Below are 24,946 nucleotides of genomic sequence, written 5' to 3'. Positions count from 1 at the left end.
GACTAATGATAATTTGAAAAAAAGTTTGTAGAACAACTAAATTTACATGAATATCTTTAAATTAAGCATATAGGAATTAGCTATTTCTTTGTTAACCGCTCAACTCAGAATAGCCACATGTGAGCAGTCCCTCAAATCGTTTGGAGCTTTGTTCAATTCTATTCTTCATAGGGCACAACGGCCACTGGCCGCAAAAAGCATGGATTTTTTTTAGGGTGCATTACGGCCACAAAGGGGATGCCGCTGTGAAATTTGAGGCATTATCAAGTGCTTGTTGAATTGTGAATGAGAGCCTAATGAAGTGTCTACAACCTGCGCAAGAAACTAAGCAGAACTCATGCCTTTCAAGTGACTTTTTCAAATCCTCATTAGTCATATCATACAGCCTTACAACGAATTAAACATCTAACCATATAGCCCAACGTTTGTAGAACAACTAAATTTGCATGAATAACTCTAAATTAAGCATATAGGAGTATCTATTTCTTTGTTAACCGCTCAACACAGAATAGAGCTGTCCCTCAAATTGTTTAGAGCTTTGTTCAATTGTATTCTTCATACTATAAAATAATGCCACGGAATTTTAAGCAAATCTTGTCTGCTAAATGAACTAGTGTAGCCCACAGCCATTTGGCATAGCCAGATCAGGACCTAACATAAGGACAACTCAGAGTGCTATTCTGTTCTTCTGAAATAGACTACATAGCCCTAGTTACTGCACAGTAAGATCAGGTAATGTGTTACCGAAAAAGGTGAAAAAATTGTGAATATAAATTCATTTCCATGTAGAGCATATAAAATGGTGTCTGTATAAAACTCACCATAGAAATTATATTTATTTTCTAGTAATTTTATGATTGACAATAGGAAGGCTCCCTCCTTCCCCCTCCCCAGGAGACATGCTGCGTCCCCTACTGCATGGAGAGCGCTACGTGGCCGGCTACGGGCTGCAGACGGGAGAGATCCACACCCTGATGTACAACAACCACCCATACCGGGCCTTCCCCGTACTCCTGCTAGAAACTGTGCCCTGGTACCTGCGACTCTACATCCACACGCTCACTGTCACCAGCAAGGGCCGTGACAACAAACCCAGTGAGTACTTCAGTGCCGCTGTTCACCTGCTGACACTGTTCCACCTAAGCCTGATATAAATGGCAGCTACCTATTGATAGCAGTTGAGAAAGGCCATTTCTTCCCACATGGGGGAGCACATGCTTCAGTATCATAAAGCCTCATGCAGCCACAAAATGTGCCTGACCTAAAATGTTATATTTTGAAGAGAACTTGACAAAGCGAAAACAGGTTGACATTTTTATAAATATATTAAAAATAAAGAACATACCTTATTTACGTAAGTATTCAGACCCTTTGCTATCAGACTCAAAATTAATCTCAGATGCATCCATTTATCATTCATGCGATGTTTCTACAACTTGATTGGCGTCCACCTTTGGTAAATTCAAAGGATTTGAAAAGGCACACACCTGTCTATATAAGGTCCCACAATTGACAGTGCATGTCAGAGCAAAAACCAAAGCCATGAGGTGAAACTAATTGTCCATAGATCTCCGAAACAGGATTTTGTTGAAGCACAGATCTGGGGAAGGGTACCAACAAATTTCTGCAACATTTAAGGTTCCCAAGAACACAGTGGCCTCCTTCGTTCTTAAATTGAAGAAGTATGGAACCACCAAGACCCTTCCTAGAGCTGGCCGGCCGGTCAAACTGAGCAATCTGGAGAAGGACCCGATGGTCCCTATGACAAATCTCCATAGTTCTTCTGTGGACATGGTTGTCCTTCTGGAAGGTTCTCCCATCTCCACTAATCAGGCCTTTATGGTTGAGTGGCCAGACGGAAGCCACTCCTCAGTAAAAGGCACATGATAGCCCGCTTGGAGTTTGCCAAAAGGCCCCCAAAGAACTCTGGTCTGATGAAACCACGATTGAACTCTTTGGCCTGAATGCGTCACGTCTGGAGGAAACCTGGCACCATCCTTATGGTGAAACATGGTTGCGGCGTTTTTTAGCGGCAGGGACTGGGAGACTAGTCCGGATCGAGGGAAAGATAAACGGCGCAAAGTACAGAGAGATCCTTGATGAAAACCTGCTCCAGAGCACTCAGGACCTGACTGGGGCGAAGGTTCACCTTCCAACAGGACACTGACCCTAAGCACACAGCCAAGACAACGCAGGAGTGGCTTTGGAACATCCTTGAGTAACATCTTTGAGTGGCACAGCCAGAGCTCGGACTTGAACCCGATCGGACATCTCTGGAGAGACCTGAAAATAGCTGTGCAGCAACGTTCCCCATCCAACCTGACAGAGCTTGAGAGGATCTGCAGAGAAGAATGGGAGAAACTCCCCAAATACAGGTGCGCCAAGCTTGTAGCGCCATACACAAGAAGACTCTGGTCTGTAATCGCTGCCAAAGGTGCTTCAACAAATAACTGAGTAAAGGGTCTGAATACTTATGTAAATGTGATATTCCAGTTTTTTTTATGAACGTGTACAAATAAAACAAAAGATGGTCGCTATGGGGTGATGTGTGTTTGTAGATTGAGGGAACATTTATTTAAAAAAATAATAATTAACGTAACAAAATGTGGGAAAAGTCAGGGTACTTTGAATGAATGCACTGTAGTTTCATTCAATCAATGAATGAATCAAAGTTCAATGTTGGTATTATTTTCTCCTTCATGGCATGAAGAGTGAAATAGCTCAAACTGAAGAGGAATTCTATGAGAAGATTGATTGGATTCTTTCTCTCGTTGATATGTTTCACACCTTTCCAAATCAGACTCAAAATAGGGACTTCAATATCATAATGTGGGATGTAATGGGTATACAGTTGAAGTCAGAAGTTTACATAGTTATATTGAGTCATCAAAACTCGTTTTTCAACCACTCCACAAATTTCTTGTTAACTATAGCTTTGGCAAGTCGGTTAGGACATCTACTTTGTGCATGACACAAGTAATTTTTCCAACAATTGTTTACATACAGATTATTTCACTTATAATTCACTGTATCACAATTCCAGTGGGTCCGAAGTTCACGTACACTAAGTGGATTGTGCCTTTAAACAGCTTGGAAAATTACAGAAAATTATGTCATGGCTTTAGAAGCTTCTGATAGGCTAATTGACATCATTTTAGTCAATTGGAGGTGTACCTGTGGATGTATTTCAAGGCATACCTTCAAACTCAGTGCCTCTTTGCTTGACACCACGGGAAAATCAAAAGAAATCAGCCAAGACCTCAGGGGAAAAACAATTGTAGACCTCCACAAGTCTGGTTCATCCTTGGGAGCAATTTCCAAGCACCTGAAGGTGCCACGTTCATCTGTACAAACAATAGTACGCAAGTATAAACACCATGGGACCACGCAGCCTTCACACAGCTCAGGAAGGAGATGCGTTCTGTCTCCTAGAGATGAATGTACTTTGGTGCGAAAAGTGCAAATCAATCCCAGAACAGCAGCAAAGGACCTTGTGAAGATGCTGGAGGAAACCTGTACAAAATTATCTAATTCGACATATCCTGAAAGGCCGCTCAGCAAGGAAGAAGCCACTGCGCCATAAAAAAAGCCAGACTACGGTTTGCAACTGCACATCGAGACAAAGATCGTACTTTTTGGAGAAATGTTATCTGTCCTGATGAAACAAAAATATAACTGTTTGGCCATAATGACCATCGTTATGTTTGGAGGAAAAAGGGGGAGGATTGCAAGCTGAAGAATACCATCCCAACCGTGAAGCACGGGGGTGGCAGCATCATGTTGTGGGGGTGCTTTGCTGCAATTCCCAAAATAGATGGCACCATGAGGTAGGAAAATTATGTATATATATTGAAACAACATCTCAAGACATCAGTCAGGAAGTTAAAGCTTTGTTGCAAATGGGTCTTCCAAATGGACAATGACCCCAAGCATACTTCCAAAGCAAAATGGCTTAAGGACAACAAAGTCAAGCTATTGGAGTGGCCATCACAAAGCCCTGACCTCAATCCTATAGAACATTTGTGGGCAGAACTGAAAAAGCGTGTGCGAGCAAGGAGGCCTACAAACCTGACTCAGTTACACCAGCTCTGTCAGGAGGAATGGGCCAAAATTCACCCAACTTATTGTGGGAAGCTTATGGAAGGCTACCCAAAACGTTTGACCCAAGTTAAACAATTTAAAGGCAATGCTACCAATTCCTAATTGAGTGCATGTAAACTTCTGACCCACTGGGAATGTGATGAAAGAAATAAAAGCTGAAATAAATCATTCTCTCTACTATTATTCTGACATTTCACGTTCTTAATATAAAGTGGTAATCCCAACTGACCGAAGACGGGGAATTTTTACTATGATTAAATGTCAGGAATTGTGAAAAACTGAGTTTAAATGTATTTGGCTAAGGTGTATATAAAATTCCGACTTCAATTGTATGGTCTTCTCTATTCGCAATAGAAAATTGACAGTCAAATTATTTGGCGTAAATGAAAGCAAGCACCAAAAGCTTGATAAGTGTATGACATGTGAAAGCTTAATTACAATATTAGTGGGAACGGAACATAATTGGATAATTACAGGAAAGTTAGTTCAGATTGCTGCAGCTTGTGGATCGCTATTTCTAAGATCAATATGAACAGTGCCCTGTGCTTGAAGTTGAATAGGCACTTTACTAACAAGGGGGCTTTGTTAGAGCACTATTTAAGAAATGAGAGAGAGGCTTACCGGTTTCACAGATACAATTATGTTATCCATATATTTTTGTCGATAGGCCTATAGCTATGTCCTCCCATTCTCTCGTCATGCAATTCTGCGTCGGACTCGGGCCTCATGTCTGGGGTGGAAGATTTACTTCTGAAAGTACCATGCTTAGATTCATAATAACATTTCAGATTGAATTCTTTGCAAACAGCGATAGTTTAGTTCCAAACAAGACACTAGTTTTGCTTTGTAGAAACACTGTTCAATTTAATATAATTTAATAGAGTAGGTAGTTCTACTAACATACTTATTGGTGATTCTACCACTGTAATAAGATCTTCATTTTTATATTTTCATTGAATTAGCCCACTAACCACATGTTAATTGTGTAGTTTAACCTATTGTGTAGGGCTTTGAATTGGACAGCTAGTAGGCTATTTGCTAATAGGCTAATTATGTTCAGCCCACAGACTAGTTACAAACTCAGGAACAAATTGGCTGGAGGCCAAACCTAGCTGTATATTGTATATTCAATCATCATCATTCAGATCATTCAAATGTGTGGATATAGGCCTAGTACTAAACTTTAAGAACTTGTGATTTGTCTCTGTGAAATTGTAGTTGCTCACCAGTGCTATTTTTATTACTATACAGCACAGGTCCTCTTACATTTTAATTCCAGGTTGCATTTCACAATATTTAAGCGCATATCAGATTGTCTGCTCTGCCCATAAGTCACACCAAGCATAGGGTCACTATAAAACATGTTTTTTTACCAGTGAACAAACTATGACATAGCTCCCCAATATTGTGTGATGTATGTATTACATAATGGTGGCCATAGCCACCATTCTGACCATCATACCGATCCTCGACTTCGTTGATGTCATTTACAAAATAGCCTCCAATACCCTACTCAATAATTTGGATGCTGTCTATCACAGTGCCATCCGTTTTGTCACCAAAGCCCCATATACTACCCACCACTGCGACCTGTACACTCTCGTTGGCTGGCCCTAGCTTCATACTCGTCGCCAAACTCACTGGCTCCAGGTCATCTGCAAGACCCTGCTAGGTAAAGTCCCCCCTTATCTCAGCTCGCTGGTCACCATAGCAGCACCCACCTGTAGCACACGCTCCAGCAGGTATATCTCTCTGGTCACTCCCAAAACCAATTCCTCCTTTGGCCGCCTCTCCTTCCAGTTCTCTGCTGCCAATGATTGGAATGAACGACAAAAATCTCTGAAACTGGAAACACTTATCTCCCTCACTAGCTTTAAGCACCAGCTGTCAGAGCAGCTCACAGATTACTGTACCTGTACATAGCCCATCTATAATTTAGCCCAAACAACTACCTCTTCCCCTACTGTATTTATTTATTTAGCTCCTTTGCACCCCATTATTTCTACTTTGCACATTATTCCACTACAAATCTACCATTCCAGTGTTTTACTTGCTATATTGTATTTACTTCGCCACCATGGCCTTTTTTTGCCTTTACCTCCCTTATCTCACCTCATTTGCTCACATTGTATATAGATTTATTTTTCTACTGTATTATTGACTGTATGTTTGTTTTACTCCATGTGTAACTCTGTTGTATGTGTCAAACTGCTTTGCTTTATCTTGGCCAGGTCGCAGTTGTAAATGAGAACTAGCCTACCTGTGTAACGGCTGTCGCTCTCCTCATCCTCGGACGAGGTGAGGAGAGAAGGATCTTCAGACCAAAATGCAGCTTGAGGGAAATAAGCCATCTTTTTATTTATAACGATAATGGCAACACGAAAAAACAAAACACTTTCAAAAATACAAAACAAGAAAACGACGTAGACGAAACCTGAACATAAACTTACATAACTACACGTAACACTACGGACAGGAAACATACTACATCGAAACGAAACAATCCCGTATGGTGTAAGACATAACACAGACACAGGAGACATTCTGTCACGATCGTGTGGTGGATTGACGGACCAAGGCGCAACATGATTTGAATACATCTTCTTTTTTAATAGCAACGACGAAGATGAACACTACACACTTATACAACACTAACGAAAACTTCAAACGTAAGTGCACACACAAACTACTTACGTCGAACTATACATATACACAAACAATGACCCACAAACAGCTAAAGCCCATGGCAGCCTTAAATATGGCTCCCAATTAGAGACAACCGAAATCAGCTGTCTCTAATTGAGAACCCATTCCGGCCACCATAGACTTTCCTAGAACTACACCCAACATAGACACAGCTAGACACATACACTCAACACCAAACCATAAACTACACCAAACACCCCCTCTACCATATAATACCCCAAAATACACACATACCCCATGTCACACCCTGACCTAACTAAAATAATAAATAAAACAAATAATACTAAGGCCAGGGCGTGACAACCTGGTTAAATAAAAAAATAAATAGCCCTTCCGAAAAATACATTTAAATCATGTTTTAATGCACTTTTTTTTTTACCCTGCTCTGTGTATTCAATGTATTCCATTTAAAATGTGGCTCCCAGTGTGGCTAGTTCCAGGGCTATTATGACGCATCTGACAGTTCCTTCTTTATATGTTCCTAGGGCAAGTGCAGAGGTGTTGCCTAGCAACACATGCCTCAGAGGGAGACAAGGTCTGCATATTCCCATGATTTGTGAATCTATCTGGACAGTACAGCTAGCGCAACAGCTAAATTGGCTTTAAAAAAAATACCATTTCATCTAATAGGGAGAAGTAGTTAACAAAATAACTACATTATGATATTCACTAATCATAAACTATTTACATAATAGAAATTTGGGTACAATTGTGTACACAATTCTTACTCACCTAATGTTTTATATTGATCATTTTAATGGGAGAAGTTTTTGTTTAAGATATTGGGTTTCTCACCTCTGCTACACCTATGTATTATGTTACTGTCACTATTAGGGCTGTGACGGTTTTTGTATAACCATGTAATCAATGATAATGCACTTCATATTCAAGTCGGAAAACTTTACTCAAAAGCTGCAAATTTAAAAGGAAGCCTGTTTTACGTCTAAATGCTGATATAAGGAGAGAGAGGATGAGGAAAAACCCAGCCATAAAAAAAGACGGGTTGAGTCCGTTTCCACATTTAACATGGAGTCTTTACAACATGTTTAAACTTGGCTGCTCCTTGGTTCAGCAAGGTGTTGTAGCAAACAAATCTTCAGTTGCAAATATTCATTTTCACAAACTGCTGCCTCAGTTTGTATGATGGCAATTTGCATATACTCCAGAATGTTATGAAGATTGATCAGATGAATTGCAATTAATTGCAAAGTCCCTTTTTGCCATGCAAATGAACTGAATCCCCCCCAAAACATTTCCACTGCATTTCAGCCCTGCCACAAAAGGACCAGCTGACGTCATGTCAGTGATTCTCTCGTTAACACAGGTGTGAGTGTTGACGAGGACAAGGCTGGAGATCACTCTGTCATGCTGTTTGAGTTCGAATAACAGACTGGAAGCTTCAAAAGGAGGGTGGAGCTTGGAATCATTGTTCTTCCTCTGTCAAATATGGTTACTTGCAAGGAAACACATGCCGTCATCATTGCTTTGCACAAAAAGGGCTTCACAGGCAAGGATATTGCTGCCAGTAAGATTGCACCTAAATCAACCATTTATCGGATCATTAGGAACTTCAAGGAGAGCGGTTCAATTGTTGTGAAGAAGTCATCAGCGCGCCCAAGAAAGTCCAGCAAGTGCCAGGACCGTCTCCTAAAGTTGATTCAGCTGCAGGATCGGGACACCACCAGTACAGAGCTTGCTCAGGAATGGCAGCAGGCAGGTGTGAGTGCATCTGCACGCACAGTGAGGCGAAGACTTTTGGAGGATAGCCTGGTGTCAAGAAGGGCAGCGAAAAAGCCACTTCTCTCCAGGAAAAACATCAGGGACAGACTGATATTCTGCAAAAGGTACAGGGATTGGACTGCTGAGGACTGGGGTAAAGTCATTTTCTCTGAATCCACTTTCCGATGGTTTGGGGCATCCGGAAAAAAGCTTGTCCGGAGAAGACTAGGTGAGCGCTACCATCAGTCCTGTGTCTCTCAACTAACATCAAGGCGGTGGCCCGTTCCTGTAGGTTCATGCTCTACAACATCCGCAGAGTACGACCCTGCCTCACACAGGAAGCGGCGCAGGTCCTAATCCAGGCACTTGTCATCTCCCGTCTGGATTACTGCAACTCGCTGTTGGCTGGGCTCCCTGCCTGTGCCATTAAACCCCTACAACTCATCCAGAACGCTGCAGCCCGTCTGGTGTTCAACCTTCCCAAGTTCTCTCACGTCACCCCGCTCCTCCGCTCTCTCCACTGGCTTCCAGTTGAAGCTCGCATCCGCTACAAGACCATGGTGCTTGCCTACGGAGCTGTGAGGGGAACGGCACCTCAGTACCTTCAGGCTCTGATCAGGCCCTACACCCAAACAAGGGCACTGCGTTCATCCACCTCTGGCCTGCTCGCCTCCCTACCACTGAGGAAGTACAGTTCCCGCTCAGCCCAGTCAAAACTGTTCGCTGCTCTGGCACCCCAATGGTGGAACAAACTCCCTCACGACGCCAGGACAGCGGAGTCAATCACCACCTTCCGGAGACACCTGAAACCCCACCTCTTCAAGGAATACCTAGGATAGGATAAAGCAATCCTTCTGACCCCCCCCCCCCCCCTTAAAAGATTTAGATGCACTATTGTAAAGTGGCTGTTCCACTGGATGTCATAAGGTGAATGCACCAATTTGTAAGTCGCTCTGGATAAGAGCGTCTGCTAAATGACTTAAATGTAATGTATATGTAATGTAAATGTGTCATACCAACAGTAAAGCATCCTAAGACCATTCATGTGTGGGGCTGCTTCTTAGGCAAAAGTGTGAGTGAGCCCACTCCCTTGACTGAGAACACAGCCATGAATAAAGAATAATAACCAATACATCCTCCGAGAGCAACTTCTCCCAACCGTCCAGGAACAGTTTGGTGACAAACAATGCCTTTTCCAGCATGATTGCGCACCTTGCCATAAGGCAAAAGTGATAACTAAGTGGCTCGGGGAACAAAACATCGATATTTTGGGTCCATGGCCAGGAAACTCCCTAGACCATAATCCCATTGAGAACTAGTGGTCAATCCTCAAGAGGCAGGTGGTCAAACAAAACCCCACAAATTCTGACAAACTCCAAGCATTGATTATGCAAGAATGGGCTGCCATCAGTCAGGATGTGGCCCGGAAGTTAATTGACAGCATGCCAGGGTGGATTGCAGAGGTCTTGAAAAGGAAGGGTCAACTATGCAAATATTGACTCTTTGCATCAACTTCATGTAATTGTCAATAAAAGCCTTTGACACTTATGAAATGCTTGTAGTTATACTTCTGTATTCCATAGTAACATCTGACAAAAATCTAAAGACACTTAAGCAGCAAACTTTGTGAAAATGTTTGTGTTATTCTCAAAACTTTTGGCCACGATTGTACACATATATACAGTGGCAAGAAAGAGTATGTGAACCCTTTGGAATTACCTGGACTTCGGCATAAATTGGTCATAAAATTTGATCTGATCTTCATCTAAGTCACAACAATAGACAAACAGTATGCTTAAACTAATAACACACAAACAATTATACGTTTTCATGTCTTTATTGAACACACCGTGTAAACATTCACAAAGCAGGGTGGAAAAAGTATGTGAACCCTTGGATTTAATAACTGGTTGACCCTCTTGGCAGCAATAACCTTAACCAAGCGTTTTCTGTAGTTGTGTATCAGACCTGCACAAAGATCAGGAGGAATTTTGAACCATTCCTCTTTACAAAACTGTTTCAGTTCAGCAATACTCTCAGGATGTCTGGTGTGAACCGCTCTCAATGTCATGCGACAGCATCTCGCTCGGGGTTGAGGTCAGGACTCTGACTGTGCCGCTCCAGAAGGCATATCTTCTTCTTTTGAAGCCATTCTGTTGTTGATTTACTTCTATGTTTTGGGTTGTTGTCCTGTTGCATCACCCAACTTCTGTTGAGCTTCAGTTGGCGGACAGATGGCCTTATATTCTCCTGCGAAATGTCTTGATGAACTTGGTAATTCATTTTTCCGTCGATGAGAGCATGCTGTCCAGGCAGCAAAGCAGCTCCAAACCAAGATGCTCCCTTCACCATACTTTACAGTTGGGATGAGGTTTTGATGTTGATGTGCTGTGCTGTGCCTTTTTTTCTCCACACAGTGTGGCTTCCAAACTACTCAACTGTAGTTTAATCTGTCCACAGAGTATTTTGCCAGTAGCACTGTGGAACATCCAGATGCTCTTTTGCGAACTTCAGACGTGCAGCAATGTTTCTTTGGACAGCAGTGGCGTCCTCCCATGAACACCATTCTTGTTTAGTGTTTTACGTATCGTAGACTCGTCAGAGATGTTAGCATGTTCCAGAGATTTCTGTAAATCTTTAGCTGATTCTTCAGGACAGCCACTCCTAGGGAGAGTAGCAACAGTGCTGAACTTTCTCGCTTTATAGACAATTTCTCTTACCGTGGACTAGACTAATGAACATCAAAGGCTTGTAGATATACTTTTGTAACCCTTTCCAGCTTTATGCAAGTCAACAATTCGTAATCTTGGGTTTTCTGAGATCTCTTTTGTTCGGGGCATGGTTCACATCAGGCAATGCTTCTTGTGAATAGCAAACTCAAATTTTGTGATTGTTTTTTTATAGGGCAGGGCAGCTCTAACCAACATCTCCAATCTCGTCTCAATGATTGTACTCCAGTTTAGCTGACTCCAGTTAGCTTTTGGAGAAGTCATTAGCCTAGGGGTTCATATACTTTGTCCAACTATATAATGATTGCTATTCGACCGATTTGTAAAAAATAAAAATAAAAATCATTTTTTTTATAATGGTGATTTCAGTCATTTGGCTGACATAACCTCCATCCAAAATGCCATGACCTTCACATTTGGGGCAGCAGGCAGCCTGGTGGTTAGCGTGTTGGGCCAGTAACCGAAGGGTTGCTGGATCAAATCCCCAAGCTGTCATTCTGCTCCTGAACAAGGCAGTTAACCTGTCTGGCACCAGTGGGACGGTAGCGTCCAACCTCGACAACAGCAAGTGAAATTGCAGGGCGCCAAATTCAAAACAACAGAAATCCCATAATTACAATTCCTCAAACATACAAGTATTATACACCATTTTAAAGATAAACTTCTTGTAAATCCAACCACAGTGTCCGATTTCAAAAAGGCTTTTACGGTGACAGCACACCACGCGATTGTTTGGTTTTCTGTGACTAGACGCTGACCATACAGCCATTTTCCAGCCAAGGAGAGGGCTCACAAAAGTCATAAATAGCAATTAAATTAATCACTAACCTTTGATCTTCATCAGATGTTACACAATAAATCTGTGTTTTGTTCGATAAAGTAAATCTTTATGTCCAAAAACCTCAGTAGAAATTGGTGCGTTTTGTACCGTAATCATTGTCTCAAACAAACATCCGGTGAAATTTCAGAGCGCCACATCAAATTACAGAAATACTCATCATAAACATTGATGAAAAATACAACTTTTATACATAGGATCAGGCGTTCCGCTAGCGGAACCCCTCGACAACATTCCGCTGAAAGCGTGGGAAATTCAAAAATATTTTTTTAGAAATATGTAACTTTCACACATGAACAAGTCCAATACAGCAAATGAAAGATAAACATCTTGTTAATCTACCCATCGTGTCCGATTTCAAAAAGGCTTTACAGCGAAAGCACAACATAGGATTATGTTAGTTCAGATCCAAGTTTAAAAAACACAGCCATTTTTCCAGCCAAAGATAGGAGTCACAAAAAACAGAAATATAGATAAAATGAATCACTAACCTTTTCATCAGATGACACTCATAGGACATCATGTTACACAATACATGTATGTTTTGTTCGATAATGTGCATATTTATATCCCAAAATCTCAGTTTACATTGGCGCGTTACGTGCAGTAATGTTTTGATTCCAAAACATCCGGTGTTTTTGCAGATAGCCACAGAAATCCCAGAAATACTCATAATAAACATTGATAAAAGATACAAGTGTTATTCACATAATTAAAAATAGACTTCTCCTTAATGCAACTGCTGTGTCAGATTTCAAAAAAACTTTACGGAAAAAGCATAATCTACGGCGCTCAGAGCCCAATCCAGCCAAAGAAATATCCGCCATGTTGGAGTCAACAGAAGTTAGAAATAACATGATAAATATTCACTTACATTTGGTGATCTTCATCAGAATGCACTCCCAGGAATCCCAGTTCGACAATAAATGACTTTGTTCCATAAAGTCCAACATTTATGTCCAAATAGCCACTTGTTGTAAGCGTGTTCAGCCCAGTAATCCATCTTCATGAGGCGCGAGCACTACGTCCAGACAAAAACTCAAAGTTCCGTTACAGGTCGTAGAAACATATCAAACGGTGTATGGAATCAATCTTTAGGATGTTTTTAACATAAATCATCAATAATGTTCCAACCGGAGAATTCCATTGTCTGCAGCAAAGCATTGGAACGAGAGCTAACTCTGTCGGGAGCGCGCGTCACGAGCCTGAGACACTCTGCCAGACCCATGACTCATTCAGCTCCCATTTCCCCCCCTCCTTTATAGCAGAGGCCTGAAAGAAGTTTCTAAAGACGGTTGACATCTAGTGGAAGCCTTAGGTAGTGCAACTTAACCCCATAGACACTGTAGTATTCGGTAGGCCAAGCTTTGAAAAACTACAAACCTCAGATTTCCCACTTCCTGGTTGGATTTTTCTCAGGTTTTCGCCTGCCATATGAATTCTGTTATACTCACAGACATCATTCAAACAGTTTTAGAAACTTCAGAGTGTTTTCTATCCAATACTACTAATACTATGCCCCCTATCTCAAACAGGTTAAAGATAAATGTCTTGTTAATCCAGCCGCTGTGTCAGATTTCAAAAAGGCTTTTACTGCAAAAGCACACCATGCGATTATGTTAGGTCAGCGCCTAGCCACAGAAAACCATACAGCCATTTTCCAACCAAGGAGAGGTGTCACAAAAGTCAGAAATAGCGTTAAAATTAATCATTTACCTTTGATCTTCATCTGGTGGCACTCCCAGGTCTCCATGTTAGACAAATGTTTGTTTTGTTCGATAATGTCCCTCTATGTCAAAAACCTCAGTTTTGTTAGTGTGTTTATTTCAGTTATCCAAAGGCACAATGCGTGCTCTCAACATCCAGACAAAGTCAAAAAATGTACAATAGAAGTTCGTAGAAACATGTCAAACGATGTTTAAAATCAATCCTCAGGTTGTTTTTGTCATAAATAATCAATAATATTTAAACTGGACAAAAGCTTCGTCGATAGAAAAGGAGAAACAAGAAAGGCGCGCTCCCGATCACACACTTGGCTCATGTCTGGAGATTTCCACTGACCACTCATTGAAAGTGCTGTATCTCCCTAATTTTTCAGAGTAAAAGCCTGAAGCAATGCCTAAAGACTGGCCACATGTAGAGGAAGCCATAGAGATTGTGAACTGGTTCCTAAGTCTTTGTATGGTGGATAGGCTTTCAATGGAAAAACAGCCTTTCAAAATAATAGTACTTCCTGGATGGATTTTCCTCAGGTCTTTGCCTGCCATATCAGTTCTGGTATACTCACAGACATTATTTTAAAAGTTTTGGAAACTTTGGAGTACTTTCTATCCAAATCTACTAATTATTTGCTTACCCTAGCTTCTGGTCCTGGGTGGCAGGCAGTTTTATTTGGGCACGGTTTTCATCCAAAATTCCGAATGCTGCCTGCCCCCTACCCGAGTGAAGTTAAGTTAACCCACTGTTCCCGGGTAGGCCGTCATTGTAAATAGGAATTTGTTCTTAAATGACTTGCCTAGTTAAATAAAGGTTAAAAAATATATAAAAACTGCCCTAGTCATCATTTTACTTGTCTTTCATTAGTGTGCGAGTAAATAAATAACATTTCTCTTACTCCCCTCTTCTCTACCTAGGCTACATTCACTACCAGCCGTCAAAGGACCGCCTTCGGCCCCACCTGCTCGAGATGCTGGTCCAGCTGCCCCCCAACTCTGTGACCGAGGTGACCGTGCAGTTTGAGAGGGCACTCCTCAAGTGGACCGAGTACACCCCCGACCCCAACCACGGCTTCTACGTTGGGTACCACTTGACTTTGATTTAATTGATTCATGTTCACTTTTTACAGAAACTGAAAAAGGGCAATGCTATGGGTGAAGTGCTGTACTCTATCCGTTTCTGTCTAATGAAATGCAAACTGTGATGGAAATTTTACGTATAAATACATTTTTCATGTTTGCCTAGTGCTGTCAGCTTTTATAAGTGCCATTTGCTCTTGTCTTGCTTCAATTCTGAATGAAGATGGGGCCATTGCTGAAATTGAGATACTACTTGCTTGTAGTCTCTCGATGTTCAGGTTTGCAGTAGAAGGTATTTGATTAAATGTTTTCCCTTGCTTCAGGTCTTCTGTTATCAGCGCTCTCGTGCCCAGTGTCGTTGCCATGGATACCAACAGCACTCGGGAATGCCCACTTTTCAGCAGCTTGTGAGTAATGAGGCTGTTTTTTTTAAGTAGTGGTTGAGCATTTACGTAGTAGTTGTCTTAAGTGTGTTAGTTTATCACCTGAGGTAATGCAATTCGAATGCATCAAGGAAATAATTTTTCTATCAGCAGTACAACATCTTTATGCTTTCGTTAATAAAATAACAAGAAAAAATGACATTCAAATGTGGATGTTTATATTTCACTTAATCTCCATTTTGGTATTGGTTAGACAAGAATTAGAAAACTAGGGTGTAGAAATGTTATGCTCTTAGTGTAACCTTTATTTAACTAGGCAAGTCAGTTAAGAACAAATTCTTATTTACATGGACAGCCTACTCCTTCCTCGTAAATAGCCCAATACTGTACTGTCGACTGTCATTTTCCGTTCCAGCAAGTACCAATCAAAGGTTTGGACACACCTACTCATTCCAGGATTTTTCTATATTTTAGAATAGTAGTGAAGACATCACAACTATGAAATGACACATGTGGAATCAGTTAAGAACAAATGTATATTTACAAGGACAGCATACTCCTTCCTCCCCAACATGTATTTGAACCCCGGTCTCCTGCGTGCCCTGCATTCTGTAGTACAGACATGGCCTGCTCTCCCTTATGTAAGGAATTAGGCACTTTCCCATGTTTACTACAGTATGTATTGTAGACTGCACAGTAGCCTAATAAACAAATAAACACATTTCGTTAATAAAATAATAATAAAAAAATACTCTTTCAAAATGCAGATGTTGATTTAGTTATAGATCCATAACGTATTACTATGGGAATAGATATCACTGATTTACAGAAATATTGGAACAAAGTTGTCTAATGAAGGCAAACAATTTATAATCCTCCAATCCTGTAGCCTGCTCCCGACCGTCACGTTGTACATCGCCATATTTTCCATTCCATCCTAACGGAAACCCTGATGGTTTAGTTTTTCATTTCTCTGAATAGAAACACCATAATATTAATCAAATAAATTAAGCCAAATTTCTTAATCAATCCCATATACGATGTCATTACAAAAAAGGTTTTAAATTCTCTGGTAATGCCAATACGGAATACTATCAAATGCTTCTCAAAGATGCCATCTGGTGATCGAACTAGCAATAACTTGCAGTAACAGAAAAAATGCCTGCGAATTAAATGACGTGCCACAGAATGCTGCAGCAGCACACAAGGTGTACTGCAGTACGACGCAACTTTTAAAGGAGGAACCACTGTAGGTTATTGTAATAAGACATTTAATTTGCATATGACTTTTCTTTACAGAGGAATCTCACTAGCTCTACAAGGGCAAAAATAAAGGCATTCAATTTTAAATATTAGAAACATATTTTTTACATTAAACATACCTCATCTTGTCTTTCTTCCCAGTTTCCCCTGTAAAGAGGAGTCCAGTTACTTCATGCGGGTCTACACGGAGCCCTTGCTGGTGAACCTGCCCACCCCTGACTTCAGCATGCCCTACAACGTCATCTGCCTCACCTGCACCGTGGTGGCCGTGGGTTACGGTTCCCTCTACAATCTCCTGACCCGCACCTTCCAGGTGGAGGAGCCCAGTCCGGGCCTGGCCAAGCGGCTAGCCAACATCATCCGCAGGCTACGGGGTGTGCCACTGCTGTGATGAGCCAGAATGCTAACTTCAACAGCAGAGGTCGGTGGCTACATCACTTGGGAACTTTGAATGTAAGTTTCAGGAAGATAACGCTTTAAGTGCTGGAAGCTTCGACAAAGAAAATAAATGACTCTTAAGTTTGTTTCGTGAAGGATAAAGGAGTTGATGAACAATGAAGTCTCTAATGAAGTGTCATGGATTCGATGGACGTTAAAGGCCTTTTCTTGCCCGTGAGAAGCAAAAATGGTGTCCTTTCTTCAGTGCACTACTACTGCTGTTGGTCTAGTTAAACAGAGAATAATGTATTTTTCACGTTTAAGGCAGGAACCAAAGTGTTTGCTCCAGGGTTTCAGTGGGGATAGTTGCCTGCAAGAATCACAGCAAGCTCATATTGGTTCCTGGGAAAAGTAATTGTCTGTTATAGATCACTAGGAAGCCATTGCTCTGGGATCTGGGGCTGTACGTATCAAGCGTCTGAGTACGAGTGCTGATCTAGGATCATTGTGTTCTAGAAGACAACTGGTCCTAAATCAGCACTCCTACTCTGAGATGTTTGGTACATTTTGGCTCCAGATTCATCTCTTAAATCTTTACTGAGATAAATAAGATTTGTATTTTTAGTTGATGTTGAAATGTTAAATGCACTGACTTACAGAACTTTCATAAACAGTTGTCTTTTGTTTTGATACGTGGGATTTCGTGTCACATTTGTTCATTAATCATAGAACCAGTCAGAACGTTTGCACTTGTAGAAAACCCCAAAATCTCTACTGGAAACGACTGTTGATTTTAACTTGCATTTGTCCAAATTTCTGTTTGAAGTTGTCGTGTTCTCTAATTGGCATTACCTTTTGGTAAGCCTTTGTAGCACAAATACCCAACAGACAACATTTAAAAAGATGAGTTTGCCATGCATTTATATTAGGAACTTGACTAAGGCTAAGCACCCTCCATGCATTTACTTTTCAACACTGCTCGTTCTTTGTATATTAAACTGCTCTTGATACATACATTTTACTGAACAACATTCAAATGTGTGAAGATATATTGGGTAACCTTGGGTATATAAAAAGAATACATCTATAAAACTGGTCAACTGACCAAACATTTGTCATTCTTGTTTTAATCTAATGGCTTTAAGGCAAGGCACCACACCCTAAAAAGGGAAGAAGAAAAAATCCCCCTTATTCATATCACAATTTTAACAGTTGAATGTAGACACAAACATAATACTTTTTGTATTACAACTTCACTGAAATATTGTATTAAAATATGCAAATGAGGCTCTCATTAAATATGTGCACCTTTGCATATACAGCAAATCTGTTTTTCTGGACGAAGTCAGCCTAAATTATTTGGTGTCATTTTTTTAAGACACTCCAGGACCGGACGTGTATAGAGACGATTGTGGATAAATATTGTTTTAATCTTTCTATCTGTGAAATACTAAAGTCACATGTAAAATGCTTTTTATGTGTGTTTTTTTTGTTAAAGAAAATGTGATCTAGAATAAAACATTTTACAACATGTCAACAATTCCCTCTACACAAGTCTGGAGAATATATCTAAGGATAACCACACAAAAGTTGGTGAATGCAGAAGCTTCTGAAGCTGAGGAAAAAGATGTTTTCATGTGGGGAAGGTCTGACTTTTGGGAAATGGCAGTAAAGAGCAGTACAAGGAATTTATCTTACCAAATGCAAAACACCTATTTAGACCCAATCGCAATCTCTTCAAAGTTAGTTACTACATATAGTCCAGATTGTAACATTCTCTACGAAATGGGCGTTTAATTGCCTGACGACTCAAACTGAGTTCGGGTCTTCCGCTGCTCAATTGTTCCCTACATACAATCATTGAATTTGTTTTGGGTGATGTCAAAATGAGGGAGGGGCGTTGTACAAAGCAAAGTCATTAGCGATTGAATTGTCTCTAACCAATCACAGTATCAAAGCTAATGATGCATTTTCAAACTTAGCTTTACCCACGTGTGTTCTGCTCTGGCCCAACCCATCAGTTTTTGGGACCAATCAGATGGTCTAGAATAGATTTCTATGTAACGTTTTGCCGGAGCGAGGAGTTTAGGTAGCCAGGCAAGGCTTTTGAATGATGTATTACTAAATGTAGTAAGCTTCGAAATTATGGATTTATGTCCATTTGAATGACAGTAGTATGATAAACTAAATCAAATAAACATTTACATCAAGTTTTGACATTTTTATGTTTACTTTTTTAAATAACTCATTTAGGAACAAAAATACCCCAAAATTCTAAATCGATAAGTCGATGCAAAAAAAAGTAATTTAATCCTGTGGTGCCTCGCCTTAAAAGAAGAAATACATGGAGGCTTGTAGAGGGGCCGTATGAATATCAATTGTCTCAGACTAGGATCAGGTCCCTCCTGTCCATATAATATTATCCATTATGATCCAAGTCAAAACTCATTCTAGATCAGCACTCCTACTCTCGGTTGATAAATACAGCCCTAGATCATTGGGAATCGAATTGTGCCCTTGATGAATGCTGTGCATCCCTGCTTCTCAGTCTAAAACATTATTTTTGGACTGCTAGGAGAACTCTTGAGGATTCCTGAGAATAAATGATGAGGAACCACTTGGCTGCAACTAAGCATGGATCAACTATCAATATCTAGCAAAAGAGTCTTCACGATATACAGGGGCATCATCACCCCAAAAATCTGAGGGGGCACAAAGTACATAAAGATGGCTGGGGGGTGCTCTGGAAGTTGGACAATTTTGCATTTTTCAAATACCTGAAATAGCTTTTTCCTGCAATCTAGAGGCATAATCATTATGTTTAATTCCCCCCCCCCCAAAAAAAATGTAAGACTTTCTACATGTCTCTTGAGCTGTCTTCGTCCTCCTAAATTGGTGGTTATTTTTTTTTTTAAAGAAACAAAATATGCTACCCTGCATCCCGGCGAAAATCTTGGTAAAAGATTTAAAGAAATGTGAGTCTTTGTCATTACATATAGTTATTGCTTGTTTTTCTAAAGTCTACCAACATTTCCAGAAGGCATGCCAGCTAAGTTAGTTAGACAAGCTAGCTAACTCTAACTTGATAACCTGAAAAGGCTTCTTGGTAGCTAGTTATGAGGTTGGGAGATTGGGAACCTACAGTATCTGGGCTATCTTAAGCCAACTTCATAAAATTGCTAGGTGGGGTTTTAGACTGGGTTTCTGAAAAAATACTTTGTGACATCTGCTGACATAAAGGAATTATAAATACATTTGATTGATAGTATTACATAGAGACACATTTATTTTAAATAAACATTTAAAAATATATATTTTTAAAATGGACAAATCTGAAGGGGCACAGATGGCTCTGACGACATAACATGTCATAAGCATTCAAAACGAGTGATGTCATTTTATGACAAGCCATACAGTATGAATCTATTTAGTAGAATGTAACATTACATTTTCTACTTGAATGTTCTGTATCATGAAGAATAGATCATTTCCCTATTCTATCTGATAGAGTAGACAATGTGTCATCACTATTCATTCTATTTCAGAACGTTCCACATCACTGAATACACCCCAGGTCCAGGAGTTCACTTTCTGTATTCCATCTCAATTGCCTCAGTTATGGAAGTGCTTGTATGTGCAGGGTAGGGGAGGGAACGGCTGATTCTTTTCTCTATTTACAAACTTGGCCTCACTCCTGCCAAGTTCCAGCAGAACAGACAGGCACAGAGATCCCTTTCTTTGCCAGCCAGTCATTTTCTCTCTTGCATGTGTTTGGCACTCTAGAGTGGAACAAAAAAGCCCTCTGCATTCCTAATCAGTGATGGTCATGTCCGGTTTAATAGCTCTGCTTAACTCAGTCCATTTAGGCGGGGAAGTGGGTATACCTTGGCAGGGAGCATAGACACTTTGTGCAGAGTTGAAGGTTAGGGGAGGTGTAGTAGCACACCAGAAGGTTTTCTACAGGTTTTCTTTAGACAAATTCCCTGGTCAAATAGAAGTATATGTACTGACTCTGGTGGTCAGCCAGGAAACGTGGACATACTTGAGCAATTTCCATTCTTGAAGTGTTCCATAACTTGTTATTGTAGCTCAGTGCTGCCATAAAAAGCCCATAAAAAGGCATCTCAGGCACTCAAGACTTCCACCAACAAAGTCATAAATGCACAGGAATGTATTTAAAGGCTAGACAGATGGTTTTATTGATTGGAATACAAACAAGAACAAAAAACACCCCCTCTAAAAAAATGTTTTTAAAAGCCAACAAGCATTCTTGTTCTTGAAAGAGAAGGAGTCTATTAGCATTGTCACTAAGATCCCGACCCAAACCTTGCTGTCCTATGAGCATGGCTCGCTGCAGGCGTGGCCGCAGGTTGTCCGGCAACACTTCTGTTCTTCTGGGCACTGGCCGTCATGGTAACAGTACTCAGCACACATAGGGGTCCCCTTGGGCAGGGCACATCGACCGAGCTTCACTATGGTAACAGAAAAGAGGTGTTCAGTTATACTGTAGCAACATTGGTCTATAGTAACAACTTGTCAGTCTACACTGACTGTTCCCATTTGAAGTCTTACTATTACAATGCTCAAGGTCATATAGACTAGACATACATGGCTCTGGGAATTCTTAAGTGTCTCAGCTCTAAAAAGAGTATATGAAAGGGATCTTCCCATGTGTGTGACATGTACATAACTAGCCCAGCTTTCTTGTTTCCAGAGTAATGCAGCAATAATGGATGGGGCGTATCTGTCACTTTGGGACCATCTCCTACCTGTGTAAGGTGTAATGCACTCATGCCCACATCCGTTGTGGCAGCATTTTTCATCATTGGAGCAGTCACTGTCGTTGGAACAGAACTCCGCACACATCCCTGAGCCCCATAGTCTGCGAGGGCACAGTCCTGGCTTTGCTTTTGGTAACAAATTTGCAGAGCAGACATGTCAGGGAACCCAACTTACTGCAAAAGGACATGAACATATGGATACAATTGGACTCTACCATTTTCTGAAAATCTCATATTTGTGTGGAGATGGTTAGCCTACTATAAATAGGCATTTGCATTTGTGGGAAGACTGCAGGCTATATATACCCCAAGTATTTTTGTGTCTAAGTATAGGAATCATCAATGTTTTTCCACATATCACCCATGAAAATGCATGACAGCATTCTGAACACTGTTAATAAACCAGTCAGGTTCTTACTGAAGGCAGGTGGGACACACACGGCGCCACAGTCAAAGACACAGCACTTGTCATCTCCAGGACAGTCCTCGTCACAGACACATCCTTTGTGTGACGGCACGACGTTCAGAAGCCGCGGGCAGTGACCTGCCTTCTGGAGGGTCGGCACTGTGAGAGAGCAGGAGGAATCGTTGGAGTGAACTGTGGAGACCTCAAATCAAGTTAATTACGGTGTAATTACGCAGTAACACAGCAACCTTGTGGCAATGGGTTACAAAACCAATTTCACCTAATATTTTTCCTCTCAACAGAAGCTTTTTAGTTCACACGCATACTCAGTGTATGCTTTCAACCAGCAAATGAAAGTCATATATTTAGTAAGTAACAACAAAATAGGTTGCAATGGGGCTTATGCTCAACTGTAGCCTAGTGTGTCTCACCACATAGGTAGGCCTACAACAAAGCAGTCAAATGTAGTAGGCACTACTTCAAAAAGTCTGTTTCATGACAAATAATGCAAAGTAATTAGAACAGCTCACCTGTAGATTTGCCTCCAGTTTCAGCAGCAGAGACTAGTTTCAAATCTACAATTGCCAACAGAACAATAGCCAAAGCACAAAGCGCTGAGGAATTCATCTCCATGCTGACTTCAAGACTGGAGCCTACTTGTTGGAGCAAATACTCCAAATCGATTACGTAAAAAGGGGGAGAGACCAAAAGAGAGACGAATGCACAGGGAACAATGCGCCTGTAGGGTCCCTATGCCCCTCAATTTACATTCCGAGTTCAGAGCCGAACACGCGCTAAGGTCACATGTAATAACAATAATTAATAGATGGAAAAAGGGGTCCCCCAAATGGGTAGAAATTCATAATTGGACAGAAAGGGACTCACCTTTCCCAAATCCATGAGCAAAAGCAAATATTGTTAACCTAAAACTAAGGATTTGTGTGTGGTTTCCTTAGGTAAGAAATTGATTAATATTACAGTGCCTTCAGAAAGTATTCATACCCCTTGACTTATTCCACATTTTGTTGTATTACAGCCAGAATTCAAAATGGATTAAATAAATAAATCTCTAACACATATACACACACAATACCCCATAATGACAAAGTGAAAACATGTTTTTAGAAATGTTTGCAAATGTATTAAAAATTAAATGTAGAGATACATATTTTACATAAGTATTCACACCCCTGAGTCAATACTTTGTAGAAGCACCTTTGGAGGTTATTACAGCTGTGAGTCTTTTTGGGTTAGTCTCTAAGAGCTTTGCACACCTGGATTGTACAATATTTGCCAATTTATTATTTAAAAAATTCTTCATGCTCTATCATTGCTAGACAGACATTTTCAAATCTTGCCATAGATTTGAAAGCTTTTAAAGTCAAAACTGTAACTAGGCCCATTCAGGAACATTCAATGGCGTTTTGGTCAGAACCTCGGTTATTGTCCTGCTGAAAGGTGAATTTGTCTCCCAGTGTGAACCAGGTTTTCCTCTAGGATTTTGCCTGTGCTTATACCTTTATTCCATTTAATTTTATCTTAAAGAACTTCCTAGTCCATGCCGATGACAAGCCTAACCATAACAGAATGCAGCCACCACCATGCTTGGAAATATGAAGTGGTACTTAGTAGCTAGGTTTCCGTCCAATTAGCAACACATTTTCATGCGAGTGTTCAAAAATCAAGTTATTTTTATTTGTGAAACGGCAGCCAAGCATCGACGATCATGTCACCCAAATAAGACTCTCGATATTTATTGGAAAGGAGCATCAAAGCTCATCTTGCATTTTTCAACACCCTGTGAAGTTCATCATAACTTATTTCATGTTGCCTAATAACCTGCATGCTTTCCCGACGAGTCGTAGTGGGAGGACCACACATGTCATTGTGTGACTCCAAGTTTACTTCAATATGATGGTTATATCAATATTTAGGCATGAAAGCATTTCCACCGACATTTCTCGCATAATTCATTTTACAGACACAAAAAGATCCCACCTTGTCTAGTGTGTTTTGTAGACATTTGGAAAGTTTACTGACACATTTTCTGTTTCTATAAGGCATGTCATTACATTTTACTTGCATAAATAGGTTGAATGGAAACCTGGTTAGTGGTGGGTTGTGTTGGATTTGCCCCAAACATAACGCTTTGTATTCAGGACAAAAAGGTAATTTCTTTGTCACATTTTTTTGCAGTTTTACTTAGTGACATGTCGCAAACAGGATGTGTGTTTGGAAATATTTTTATTTGGTGCAGGCTTCCTTTTTTTCACACTGTCATTTAGGTTAGTATTGTGGATTAACTACAATGTTGACCCATCCTCAGTTTTGTCATACCACAACCATTAAACTCTGAAACTGTTTTAAAATCCCCATTGGCCTCATGGTAAAATCCCTGAGCAGTTTCCTTCCTTTCCGTTAACTGAGTTAGAAAGGACGCCTGTATCTTGGTAGTGACTGGATGTAATCCCTGAGCAGTCTCCTTCCTTTCCGGCAACTGAGTTAGGAAGGACGCCTGTATCTTTGTGGTACCATCCAAAGACTAATTAATATGCTCAAATGGATAATCAGAATCTCCTTTGTTTATTTTCACACATCTATCAATCATTGAAAAACCTCCCTGGTCTTTGTGGTTGAGTCTATGCTTGAAATTCCCTACTCGATTGAGGGACCTTACAGATAGTTGTATGTGTGGGGTACAGAGATCATGTTAACCATAATTATTGAACACGGAATGAGTCCACGCAACTTATGCAATTTGTTAAGCACCTTTTTTACTCCTGAACTTATTTAAGCTTGCCATAGCAAAGAGTTTGAATACTTATTGACTCAATACATTTCAGATTT

The 24,946-nt window shown here is 40.5% G+C and overlaps 2 protein-coding genes across 2 annotated transcripts in view; one reads left to right on the top strand and one right to left on the bottom strand.

The window, feature by feature from the left end:
- Nucleotides 1-19,122, top strand: part of LOC129824205 (GPI transamidase component PIG-T-like) — a 33,354-nt gene extending 14,232 nt beyond the window's left edge. Inside the window, exons 9-12 of the mRNA XM_055883671.1 lie at nucleotides 895-1,095; nucleotides 14,727-14,892; nucleotides 15,212-15,295; nucleotides 16,676-19,122. Of these exons, the coding sequence (XP_055739646.1) occupies nucleotides 895-1,095; nucleotides 14,727-14,892; nucleotides 15,212-15,295; nucleotides 16,676-16,925 (701 nt within the window). The 3' untranslated portion in view covers nucleotides 16,926-19,122. The remainder of the gene's footprint in view (nucleotides 1-894; nucleotides 1,096-14,726; nucleotides 14,893-15,211; nucleotides 15,296-16,675) is intronic.
- Nucleotides 19,123-21,086: 1,964 nt separating this feature from the next.
- LOC129869072 (whey acidic protein-like) lies at nucleotides 21,087-22,786 on the bottom strand. The gene is made up of 4 exons (XM_055943560.1): nucleotides 22,630-22,786; nucleotides 22,112-22,258; nucleotides 21,682-21,819; nucleotides 21,087-21,384 (listed from the first exon to the last, which is right to left on the bottom strand). The coding sequence occupies exons 1-4, from the start codon at nucleotides 22,730-22,732 to the stop codon at nucleotides 21,248-21,250; spliced, it is 525 nt and encodes a 174-aa protein (XP_055799535.1). The 5' UTR covers nucleotides 22,733-22,786; the 3' UTR covers nucleotides 21,087-21,247.
- Between the last annotated feature and the right edge of the window lie 2,160 nt (nucleotides 22,787-24,946).

Source organism: Salvelinus fontinalis, chromosome 2 (assembly GCF_029448725.1).
Source record: "Salvelinus fontinalis isolate EN_2023a chromosome 2, ASM2944872v1, whole genome shotgun sequence".
Classification (NCBI taxonomy): domain Eukaryota; kingdom Metazoa; phylum Chordata; class Actinopteri; order Salmoniformes; family Salmonidae; genus Salvelinus; species Salvelinus fontinalis.
This window is presented reverse-complemented; position numbering and strand designations above follow the sequence as displayed.

Coding starts and splice junctions, on each gene's coding strand:
- LOC129869072 (XM_055943560.1), bottom strand. CDS start 22,732: ATGGAGATGAATTCCTCAGCGCTTTGTGCTTTGGCTATTGTTCTGTTG. Junction 22,259..22,629: donor AACTGGAGGCAAATCTACAG/GTGAGCTGTTCT, acceptor GCTCTCTCACAG/TGCCGACCCTCCAGAAGGCA. Junction 21,820..22,111: donor GTGTGTCCCACCTGCCTTCA/GTAAGAACCTGA, acceptor TGTTACCAAAAG/CAAAGCCAGGACTGTGCCCT.